This window comes from Alosa pseudoharengus, unplaced genomic scaffold (genome assembly GCF_046254945.1).
Source record: "Alosa pseudoharengus isolate Yale_2024_CS ecotype anadromous, Long Island Sound unplaced genomic scaffold, YU_APseudo_1.1 YU_APseudo_1.1_scf_1, whole genome shotgun sequence".
NCBI lineage: Eukaryota > Metazoa > Chordata > Actinopteri > Clupeiformes > Clupeidae > Alosa > Alosa pseudoharengus.
In genome coordinates, this window is record NW_027468564.1 from 12037687 (window position 1) to 12050317 (window position 12631).

General features: G+C 39.0%; 1 protein-coding gene and 1 non-coding gene across 9 annotated transcripts in view; one reads left to right on the top strand and one right to left on the bottom strand.

Annotated features, from left to right (window-relative positions):
* LOC143136317 (NACHT, LRR and PYD domains-containing protein 3-like) overlaps positions 1-12631 on the bottom strand; it is a 286890-nt gene that overhangs the window by 56585 nt on the left and 217674 nt on the right. For all 8 annotated transcript variants that reach the window (XM_076297033.1, XM_076296993.1, XM_076296976.1 and 5 more), the window contains 3 exons: positions 12166-12336; positions 11741-11911; positions 10118-10291 (listed from right to left, as the gene is read on the bottom strand). In XM_076297033.1, the coding sequence (XP_076153148.1) occupies positions 10118-10291; positions 11741-11911; positions 12166-12336 (516 nt within the window). The remainder of the gene's footprint in view (positions 1-10117; positions 10292-11740; positions 11912-12165; positions 12337-12631) is intronic.
* Positions 5829-6019, top strand: LOC143137785 (U2 spliceosomal RNA). The gene has a single exon (XR_012990093.1). It is a non-coding gene; the product is annotated as a U2 spliceosomal RNA (small nuclear RNA).

Below are 12631 nucleotides of genomic sequence, written 5' to 3' on the forward strand. Positions count from 1 at the left end.
AGGTAATTTTTAATTATGCATGATTTACTTTGTTATTGAATTCGTAGGCTGGGATTCCTCTCGGCAACAATTATGTTTAAAGGTAGCCTCCTGCTTTTTCAGAAGGGGCGGGCAGGCTACTGACAGAGCGATGTACAGTGGCAGAGCGACGCACAGTGGCTAAAAGTGGTACTAAAGTTTCACGCAGCTTCACGTCGCATAATGCGCGGCTGAAGTGGCCATTTCAAAGTACTTCACCTCACGTACATTTGCGAACGTAGCGTTATCAGCGCCATGGACAAACCGCACATTGCGAACGCTGTCAGACCCAAGTTTCCGTCGTATTTATGAATCGGTCAATCCTTAGTGTAAACTGCGCTTTTCTCTGCCTTTCTCCGCCCATAAACGCAATTTACGAACGTCCACAACTGAATGCCAGCGCCTACAAGCGCAGTTGAATGAAGTTAACTGATGACAACATTAAAAAGAATCAAACGTTTAGCGATCATGAAATAATACCATACACGATAAGATGTCAACAATCAAGGAGATAATTAAGATCAGTAGTTCTACTCAAAATACTTGTGCACGTAGGCTATGGAAGATTGGTCAAATCTAGCAAGTAGGAAAGTTTAAGTGAATGACGTGAAAGAACCCTTTGAACCCTTTGTTCACGGCCTGCTTAAACATTGGCACATACAATATTATCAGAGGTGGAAAAAGTACGAAAATATTGTACTCAAGTAAAAGTACCAATACCTTGATGAAATATTACTCAAGTACAAGTTAAAATACCGATCTGAAAATGTACTCAAGTAAAAGTAAAAAGTAGTTCATTTAAAATGTACTTTAGGTAAAAGTTACTTAGTTACTTTTTTTTGGGGGGGGGGGGTTGGGTACCAGAACAACCAGTTTTACCAAAGACTTTCTAATGAGGAGATACAGCACTCAAAAAATCCTCCATAGTAATGTATGGGGTTAGTATGTAACGCCAATATGGCAGTTGTCTACACATCATATGTCTACACCAGTGTTTCTCAAACTTTTTCAGACCAAGGACCACTTAATCAATAAAAAAGCCTCACAGACCACCTAGCTAAAAATAAATAAATAAATTAGACCTACTTCAATAGTAAATTACACAATAGGCCTACTCACTGAACCACTTTGATTGTATTATTGTGTCAGATAATTCATATGATTTAAACTGGCATGGCTTACATAGGCAGTGTTGCAGAAATGTTTGGATTTACATACAAGTTGGTTCAATATTGCAAACAACTCATCTATATTATATTTTACCACGTCTGCTCGCGGACCACTTGGGCTAGCTTGCGGACCACCAGTGGTCCCCGGACCACACTTTGAGTCTACACACTGGTCTACACATATCACAACCCTTCCGCGGCAAAATGTCGACATGTGAATACATTGAGCCAATCATGTGGTGTGTTATAAAATACATTGAGCCAATCATGTGGTGTGCTGTGAAGACATCGTGCCAATCATCTGTTGTGATCTCGCTGCTGGAGCAAGATTGGTGTTGTGAAGCCTTACGCACACGCATTTCTGCTGAAATAGATGCACGATAAGTGCCCAAAAAGTGTTGCAATATGGCCGCCAAGTGGAGGTACTTGCCTGAAAAGGACGTTGAGAAATGAAGATCTATGTGAAAAATCACCGGAGTTCTCCTTTAAGTTTGAGCAGTAGTTGATTTTCAAAGTTAGTTGCACTCATCCTTGGGTCGCTTTGCAGTGAACAGTAATCTAGCACAACTGAAAAGCCCCTCACAGGCAGCTGAGGCAGGCAGGCCAATATTGAGTTGCAGAGAGTTTTTTTTTATATTTGGAAACGAGCAGAAGGTTCAGCAGATTAAAGGGCGTCGTACTGGGGGGGAAAGTGGGAAGTATAGGACCCCAATAGAGGAGAGGGCCCGTGAAAAGTGGAATACAGGGGGCACAACATTTTCACCAGGCATTAGTAATAACTCAGGTAATCCACACATAAAAAATCCAAACAACTCCATAAGTAGAGTCATGTAATGAAGTGGAATAATACAGGGGAAAAGTATTGAACATGCTAAGAAAAAGCACTAAGGCAAGGAAAGGGAAGGAACGAGCTGGAATCTGTATAGAGTAGTTATCCTTTCTATATGTGCAAATTAACATAAGCTTGGTTAGTAGCCTACATATTGATGGGCTAGGTTTTTCATTACCAAGGTGTCACACAAGAAACATTTCATGATGGATAAAAGCAAAAAGCTCTCCCAAGACCTTTGCAACCTTATTGTTGCAAAACATATCAATGAAACTGGTTACAGATGCATTTCAAAACATCATAATCTTCCAGTAAGCAGCATGGGAGCCATTATCTGCAAGTGGAAGAAACATCACTGCATCATCAACCGGCCATGCACAGGATCTTCTCGCAATATTTCTGACCAGGGAGTCAGAAGGATAGTCAATTCCAAGAGCCAAGGACCACTCGGAGAAAGCTCCAAAGACTTGAAGGCAGCCAATTCAATTAAATAGTTCTGGAAGTAACTAAAGATCAGGATTCACAAGAGGGACCCCTGGAATCTGTTTAGAACAATGGGCCAAAATCACACCTGACACTGCGACTAATAAGTTTTGTCATATAGGAAATGTCTTGAAGCTGTCTTTACAAACAAAGGCTTTTCCACAAAGTATTGAAGAAATTTCAGTAGGCACGTTCAATACTTTTTTCCTGTGTCATTCCACTTTAATACACAAAACTCTTACGTTTGGATTTTTTTATATGTGTGTTAATATAATGTGTGGTGAAAATTTCGAATAGACTCACTGGAAGTTTAGGCTAGTTACTGAAAAAAATTAAGCGTTCAATACTTATTTCCACCATATATTTATTTTAACTTCCAAATTAAATGTCAAAATGAATGTCAGACGAAATTTAAAGTTTGACTGACTGGATTTTGTATACAAAACATAGTGAAAACTGTGTAAGGTCACTCTCACTCTCCCTTGCTAGAGCTAAATGGTTTAGTCCGCCTGCACGATTCATAAGGTAGTCTATCTTTTGTTTATTTAGTTGAGCATCGCTAGTAGTGGACCGCTAATTGTTTTGCATGTTCTGCTGCATGTCTTTCTCCAAGAAAGCCAAGTCAGGTTACTAAAAACAAAGGCCAAAACAGGAAAAAGAGAGACATCAAAATGAAGGGAAACAACAACTGCTAATAAACTTATTTCCAAAGAAAGGTGAGCACAAACGTCAAAACACGAAATCCCATGGTGTTTGCTTAAATATCTCCGCAATCATTAGTGCTAAAATGAACTGAGACAACCGATTGGAATAGCGGAAAATACACTTTCATAGGTTAGGCTCTATGGTTAGGCTAATCTGATGCATCTCGTGATCCAGCTCCATCACTTTCAGAAAGACTGCATGGCGCCAGCTTGATTCATGTCCTGTTGTAGGCTACATGCTGATCATTATCACTAGGCTAGTGGTGTAGGGCGCGATTTTATTCTCTCCCTTTCTTAGGTCTTAACTTTTTTTTTTTACTCAAGTAACGGATGGGATTTTTGATGTAGCGAAGTACAATACTTCACTCAAAATGTAATCAAGTAAAATTTAAAATACCGATTTTATAAACTACTTAAAAAATACAAAATACACACAAAAACTACTCAATACAGTAACGTGAGTAAATGTATTTCGTTACTTTCCACCTCTGAATATTATCAATCACTAATGATGAGATTTCACTTTTCGTCTGATGTTTGTATAACTTAAATAAATGCAAATTGTACGCCTAGGCTAAACACAACCGTGCTTGACACTAACTATTATTGTTTCTGTGCAGTCAAAAACTCCCAAATTGTCATGCTTGCCTACGTGAAATGCATATAGGACCAGCAGTTTGTTTTTAATATTATTTTTTTACAGGCTGTAGCCAACTTAAAACACGTCCAGATAAATCTAAACGTTGAACTTATTTTGTGCAATGATATGTTATAATTGAAAACAATTCACTTGAGTTATAAATTAGCTTGTAGTCCTATTATTATTTACTCATAATGACATAAGTCATCTGTTTAACTTGCCTCTGGCCCGCCTATATTAGATACACCGATGTGATTGGTTCCCCGCGATTCAAGGGGCATAAGTAAGATTCAAGGTGCACAAGTAATGAGCATCATTGCTCATTGCCAGAGTGTCTAGCAGAGACTATTCAAATTGTGCTCTCTTGAGAACTCTGGATTTCCAGGTTAATACAATCCCATAAAACTGGAAAAAAATCACGGCTCCCAATGCATTTCTATTGAGCTGTGAACTTAAGTTGTCAGCGTGCGTCTGCATGTGCGGAGCTACTGGACTGCCATCTTCTTGGGATTGAAATGCTTTAAAGTGTAGAAAAAAATGGGGGCTTAATTTTAGGTGAATCCAGAATTTAGTGATCTTTTTTAGCTGAAAGGGGAACTTGGTAACTATTTCAACGTAATAAACCCGTTTAGAAATCATTTGGATGGTTAAATGACCTGTTCCGGTGAAAATGGTGACTTTTCCTGCTTCCCCTTCCCCCGTCGGAAAACCAACCTTGCAACATTGAGACTACCGTCCCGGAAAGAGAAGTGAGAAACAATAAACTCATTTTAAATCGTGTTTCTTACCTTGTAACATCCACATTGTCTGCCTAACTTATGCTAACCGTTTTGCTAGCTTGTAAACAAATCTGTGTGCTTTATTGTTATTGAAATAGCATAATGCAAAATTTCTCCAGCAGAGGGGGAAATCCTGCTAAGTTTCCCTTTAAAACTATCTAGCCTACTATAACCTAAAACTAGCTTAATTAAAATGCCACAGCCCATACTGATTTTTTTATTAGGAAATAGATATTAAGAGAATAATTCATTATGCAAATACTTTTACTTTTAATACTGAAAGTACATTTAAAGCAGGTACTTTTTACTTTTACTAATTCTGTTTTTTAGCACTTTGAGTCCCTTTTCTGGTTTGTTTTGGATGAACTAGAGTGGTGGACACCAAAATTTTGATGATTGGTCCTTTTGACGATTGGTCCAGGCATACTGCAATGTCCTAAAACAACCCTTAACGTTCGTTTGTGCATTTATGTTGTGGTGTTCGTTGATTATTAAAAGCAAATATATCGGCGCAATGTATGATTTCCAGCCGTCTTATTTGCTAGGCCTATTGTGGAACTATTTATTCAGACACCTCACAACTGCGTATAAACTTCCGCTCAATATTTGAACCTGAAGCATAGATGGTGGCCTGGTAATATCAATGTGCAATGAGTCTTCCAACAGAAATCAATGGGATTTTACAAAATGCCAAATAAAACACGACAGAAACTGTATTTCGCTACGCTACTTGTTTTGGAACATCAACGAACACCACTAACCACTCGGTGAGTTGCACAGTTTTGAAAACGAACGGTACACAAGGGTTGTTTTAGGACATGTTTGAGTAGCCTACTACAGTATGCCTGTTGGTAACCACTCAGAGTAGTCAAAGGCGATTCAAAACGAGTCAGAAAGGTCGAGACAGGACCAATGGTCAAAATTTCGGTGTCCACCACTCTAGTTCATCCAAAACAAACCAGAAAAGGGCTAAAAACTGGAATTTTCCTTTAAGTAGGGTTGTCATTGTGAGTGTGGTACTTTTACTTTTACTAAAGTAAATATTTCTCTGTTTATTTGTACTTTTACTGAGTTTCTGTACTTCCTCCACCACTGGCAATAAGCAGGATGGTGGTGTCGAATATTTTGGACCAGATTTTAATTGGAATATCTATTTGCTGAAAATGTATTTTTATAGCATAAATGCTCTTTGTGCTTTTTCTTTTTATCGCTTCTCGGCCTTTTGGCTAAGATCAAGTGTAGTATCTGTTCTTATCAGTTTAATATCTGATACGTCCTCTACCCGAGGACCATATATTAATCTGATTTTTGGAACAGGGAGACGGAAGAGGGGCTTGCTCCGTCCGCTCCACGCATCGACTCGGTATTGCAGTGACTCCGGGAACGGAACACATCCCTCTTGAATTTCCCCTGGGGATCAATAAAGTATCTATCTATCTATCTTTAGTGCATTCACTGCAATACCAAAGTTTCCTTAGGCATTTATTTTTAAACCAAGCTAGTTATAGTTTGTAACATTCTCTAGGGCGGTGTTACCTAGAGGGAACAGGTGTCTGGTTCCTTGAGGTCTGGGTTGTTTTTGGAAGATCATTACTTTTGATTTGTCCAAATTGACTGTACAGGTCCCAGTTCTGACAGTACTGCTCTAGCGCCATTAGCACCAGGTCATCTGCATAGAGCAAGACTTTCCGTGTCCAACAGGGTGAGCCCAGGTATTGCAGATCGTTCCAGTAACACTGCTATAAATGTTGAACAAAGTTGGACTCCAACTGCAACCCTGTCTCACCCCACGCTCTTGAGTGAAGTATTCAATTATTTTGTTGTCAATTTTTACTCCGCATTTGTTGCCGATTTGATGATGTCATACATCATACATAAGAAGCCAATTTGAAGTTTATTCAAGACATTGTGTTTGATAAGGAAGGCCTGTAACCAGCATTGAGGATACAGCGGAATACCTTCCCAAGGTTACTGTTCACACAGATGCCTCGGTAGTTGTTTGGATCTAATTTGTCTCCACTCTTGTGTATTGGGGACATAAGCCCCCTATTCCAGACATCAAGGAAGCAGCCAGCTTGAAAAACAAGATTAAATAATTTGAGGAGAGCCCTTTGCAGTGTGTGGGTGTGGGGGGGGGGCTACATTTCAACATCTCTGTCCGAATGTTGTCGGGACCACAAGCTTTTCTTGGCTTGAGTTTTTTAAGGTTATTCAGAAGTTCATCTGTGGAGATGTCATAGTCAAGGGGATTTTGGTTTGCTTTAATGGCATCTTCACACATTTTTAAATGCTGTTTTGTATGGTTTTGTTTCTGTGTGATGTCACTTGGCATTGGTTTATATAAACGTTGGTAAAAGCTTTTCCAAGTATCTGGGTTTTGTATGGCCAGTTTTGTTGGTGGGGATTTAAGTGTTTCCAGCTCTCCTAAAATGTATTTGTTTGGAGAGAGTCTTCAGTTTCTTGTAGAACTTTGTTGTAGTGTTCTTGATTTTTGTTTTGTAATTGTTCATTTGTAATCATTTAGGGCTTCACAATAATCTTTTCTCAAACAAATATTTTTTTGATTGTGATGTTTTTTGTTTGATAATTGTCAGATTTTTTTGTTTTTTTCTACATTCATGGTCAAACCACTTTTCCTTTGCCGGTTTCCTTTTTGTATTGTTGCCATTTCTAAGCAGGTTAGGTTTTTTGGCAGCTTTGTGGTATATGTTAGAAATGTCCTCTGCTGCCTGGTTGACATCACTATTTAATTTGAAATATTTCAAAAGAAATGTGTTTAAGATGTTAGTGATTTCAACTGGACAGATTGCTTAATTGAATTCAGATGCACTGTCAGAGTTCCAGTTACATGCATGATTTAATTAACTTGCTGGAATATTTGATAGATGTTTCATCATTGGCTCTTTTCAAGAATGTAGTTATCTGGCAGTGGTCTGAAAGAAGAATCTGTGGTCTTACTGTGAATACACGTATGGAAGATGGGTCCATGTTAGTGATGGCATAGTCGACTACATTAGTCCCAAGAGCTGAGCAATATGTGAACCTTCCTAGAGAGTCCCCCTTGATCCTACCATTAAGCATGTATGCCTAAGGCCCGACAGAGTTGCACTAAGTCTTTACCATTCTTGTTGATGGAGTTGTCAGGATTATTCCGTTTCTTTGTAATGGGGATGAGAGAGGGTGATAGATTGTTGAATAGGCCTATGTTTGTTTCCTGCTGTGTCTATACAGTCAGGCTCTGTGCCTGTATGGGCCTTAAAGTCCCCACACAGAAGGACATTTCCCTGGGCCTGGAAGCTGCTGATTTCTGTATGGAGCCCAATAAAGAATTCCATCCAATTCTAATCATTTCATGTATTAGTACTAGCATTGATTTTATTTAGATTTTTAAAGAATTAAAATATAAAAAGTGTATTATAAATATTCTTATATTTTGACATGTATCTCACCACAGCAAGCTCATAGCTCTACATGCATTTCATGTGTGTGTAGGGCAGTCTGTCCTGAATCGGGCAATATAATTGCCATGTTGAAGGGATACTCTGGGGCTGAGCAATTTACAGAAATATGTGGTGTGTGATTTACGGAAATAAATGCCATTTTTTATTTAGTGATGAAAAATGACCTTTCTGCGCTCCATATCTGTGACACAAACTAATCTGACCTGACTTGACCCGAGGTTGCGTGTTAGCCTGCGTGCCTATGGTGTATGCACTCATAATGATTCTCAACTTTTTACTGCATTGCCATGAACAAAGTAAAGGCAAAAAAGGTGTTTCTTTGTTGAACAAATTGGGATGCAATGTGAGCCTTGAACTGGATTCCATGCAGGAATTTGCTAGGATCTCAAAACTGGATTATGAACATGCTTTGCCATAGAGAAACACACGATAGCGTTGGATTATAAACATGCTTTACCACAAAAACAGACAAAAACATGGGGTAAGTCCAGCTATATGAAGTCATTATTTTGCTGTCACTTAGTCTGTTTTATAACCCAGAAGGATGTACTTGGTATCAAATGATAGCTCTGAGTCTCCTCTTTCATCTGACATGCGTGGCATATCTATCCGTCACGGGTCCGCGAGTATTTCAAACGAGAGTAATGGGTGTGCAGTGTTGGTTTGTGTACATGATGTTATTATTTTGCAGTCACTTCGTCTGTTTTTATAAGCCAGAAGGATCGATATACATAGCCCTGTGTCTCCTCTTTCATCTGATATGCTTGCTATATCTATGCGATCACGGGTTCGCGAGTAATTCAAACGAGAGTAATGGGTGCGCAGGTGAACGCAGAGAAGTATAGACTGTAAATATAATTCAATTTGATTTAAATTCATGATTTTTAAAAATTTTCATACTTGATAGTACAGACAAGTGTGTAGTCTCGTTGGAAAGCCCCACTTCTGCTCTGTCACGCAATAAAGGTTTCATCTCGCTGCGAAGAAAAGTTCCGGAGCAATGTAACAGAGAAGAAAGGGTGTGTTTTTTGACGCACTTTGCGTCAATCGGGTTCTAAGGGTTAAGCTAACTGCTGTTAGATAGCCTACTGCTTCCCATGTAACAAACTATAGGAGAAATTTTTGCTGGTAGCAGAGGCATAGCAACAGTCATATTTTAGCGATATAGCAGATCTAAAGTCCTAATGGAGACAACATACATGCTTATTTTATTAAAAGGATATGAACACTGAGACTTGCAAGCAGCAATTAACTTTATTTAATTGACTTTATTTTTGATTCCCGAAACCCCATTCATTCGCGCATAGGGATTTTTTCTTACAAACCGGTACTATGATGTGTAGCCTAACTAATTTATTCATATTTATTGACTTTTGATACATATTGAATGGAGTTCACTAATGGCGTACACTAAATGTTGTTAATATTTGTAATAATATCACTCCTATTTTCCCACTTGGAGATCTCTCACTTCAATTTGATACTGTTGTATTTGTATAATAAAATTTCTGGCATTGTACATGGTCTGAACTACTGCCTCTAGTGGCCTAAACATGTGTTGCAAGTGCCAGAGGGGCACACCTGAAATCAATAGAACTATGGCTTGACTCTGTTTGTTACCAACAGCCTGATGAAGGCAAGTGGGCCGATACGTGTTGGTATTTTAATGCTTTAGCCCTAAAAAAATAATTAAGGCTTTTAAACTTTTGCATCCCACTGAGTGCCTGGACCTGGATTTGATCCAATTCTTTTTTGATGAACTTTGAACCCTTCCAAGAGCACCAGAGAACACAAGGGATACCAGCAGCGCTCCAGCCCCCCTTTGTCTAGTCACATGTAGAGTTGTTTGTTCACAGCATCTGGCAATAGATTGTACAGTTCTCTGTATAGAATATGCAGTCGGAGCTAATGGCTAATGAATACAATTTCATGTATCCTCACTTATGTGAACGCAACCATCTAAAAAATGAATACATGACAATCCAGACAGCAGGTTGATCAGCCTGTAGGTTTCTGTTACTATAGAGTACATACTGAAGTGCTTCAACTTTGCGGTGAGGATCCTCCAGAGTAGCAGATAACAGCTTCTGTGCAGACCCTCCAGAATGATTGTTGTTCACATCCAGTTCTTTCACACAGGAGGGGTTTAACATCAGAGCCAGAGCCAGACAAACATAATCTTCGTCTGAGATACCACACTTACTGAGCCTGAGACAAACACACACACACACACACCCAGAGAGAGAGAGAGAGAGTGTTTCATCAGTATAAAATGACACAATAACAGGATTCAGCCTGTAACTCAACTGCAGTGTATTAAATTGAGTCTTCAATAACCACTCACTGTCACTCAGCATGTTCCACTCCTCCAAAAACTCAATGTGCTTTACAATTCCATGCCTCACACACACCTACACCGATGACTGAGGGTGCCATGCAAAGCGCCAACCTGTTCATCAGGACCACTAACATTTATCAGGGTCAGAAGGAATAGGGCTTGAACCAGCAAACCCTTTGGTTACTGGACGACTCCCCTTCCCCTTAAGCCACTGCCACCCATTTAATTTACATAATGAATAGTTTTGTCTCCCTGCCCGAAAAGCATAGTATAAGTATGTAACAAAGTAATATGTGATTCCACTTGCTATACATTGTTCACCATTCTAAGCATAAGACCCTACCCTACAGACTTAGGAACTAACATTAGTTTTATTCTTTCCAGTCTGTTCTAAGTGTGTAAGGAGGGTTGCAATCCTTCACGTGATAGTCTTGTGACTGGAAAGCTTTGTGTTTCTTTTATTCTACAGTGTTTTGATATATTTTGGTTTCCCCCCCCCCCCCCCCGCTTTTAGTGACATAGTGACATATTGTTGATTATATGATTTTTCCTTGTTCCTGACATGTTTTTTTTTATCTGATGACCTGTTGTAACGCCATTTTTGAATACACAAGTGGAAGTCAGTGGGGGAGAGTGTAACAGAGTACCCTACCCTACAGACTTAGGAACTAACGTTCATTATATTCTTTCCAGTCTGTTATGTACATTTTCGGGGTAGGTTGAAAAGATTTGCACTTCAGTTAATTTATATGATCTGCTGTAACATGAGTCATTCTAAAGATATATTGCTTCATAATTATACATGCACTGTTGTTTGGGTATATATTTAGAAATTGTCATCTTCTTTTTACTGTGTTTTTAATCTTTAATTGACTGCCGTTTATCTATTATCTATACCATGATTAGCATATTCGCTGTAGCTGTTGTTATGATGATAATCCTAAGGCTAATTTTATTTCCTTTTATAGTGTTCTACAACTTGTCAACGGCTAGTAGCGAAGATCCTGACTTTTGTCTGTATTGTTGTCAGGTACACTTTTAATTCATTGTCTTATTATATTCTGCCAGTCTGTTATGTAAATTTTCGGGTGTTTTACAACTTGTCAACGTCTAGTAGCGAAGATCCTGTCTTTTGTCTGTATTGTTGTCAGGGGCAACAAATAAACGGTTGCAGAGATAGCCAATTACTGTACAACAAGACTCTGCATTTATTTCACCAAAAACACAACGCAGAGTTAACAGGAGTGTTTACCATGTTACAAGTACACAAAGTAAACAAACAAATGAAAAAAACAGTAAATTCATGGCCTTACACCAACCTTAATATCTGCAGTTTGCAGTGAGGACTAGACAGTCCCTTAGAGAGAAGCTGAACTCCAGAATCTGCCAGGTCATTGTGACTCAGGTCCAGCTCTAGCAGGGAGTTTGGTGACTGTAGAACAGCAGCCACAATTCCACAGGACTTCTCTGAGAGTTTACATTCAGCAAGTCTGCATAACAACATGAAAAAAGATAAAATATTACAGAGATGGATAAATGGAAGGGATACTGTTTAAACAGTGCACCACTAAATTAGCATAATCAAGAGAGATGATTCCCCTGTAATGACAGTACAAAAATCATTCACATGTACATTACACCTACTGTACACACACACACACACGCACACACACACACACACACACACAAATTAAATAAACAAGTGAACAAACAAATGTTTGTAAATGCATGGCCTTACACCAACCTTAATGTCTGCAGTTTGCAGTGGGGACTAAACACTCCCTTAGAGAGAAGCTGAACTCCAGAATCCCCCAGGTCATTGTTACTGAAGTTCAGATGTAGCAGGGAGTTTGGTGACTGTAGAACTGAAGCCACAATCTCACACAATGTATCTGTAAGCTTACAGTCATCAAGCCTGCATAAAAACACAACAAAAGATAACATGAATAAATGGAAGATATACTGTTTACACAGAGCCCTGATAAATAAATAAAAATCAAGAGACCTTTCACCAACAGTGCAGAATTCATTCATGTGTACACGCACACACGCATCCACACACACACACACACACACACACGCACAAACACCCACATCCACATACACACACACACACACAAAGCACACACACCTGAAAGATTTTACTATGCTGTAGTGCAAAGTATGGAGTAGCTAAATTCCTCCTAAATTCTACCTATATTTACCCTGTT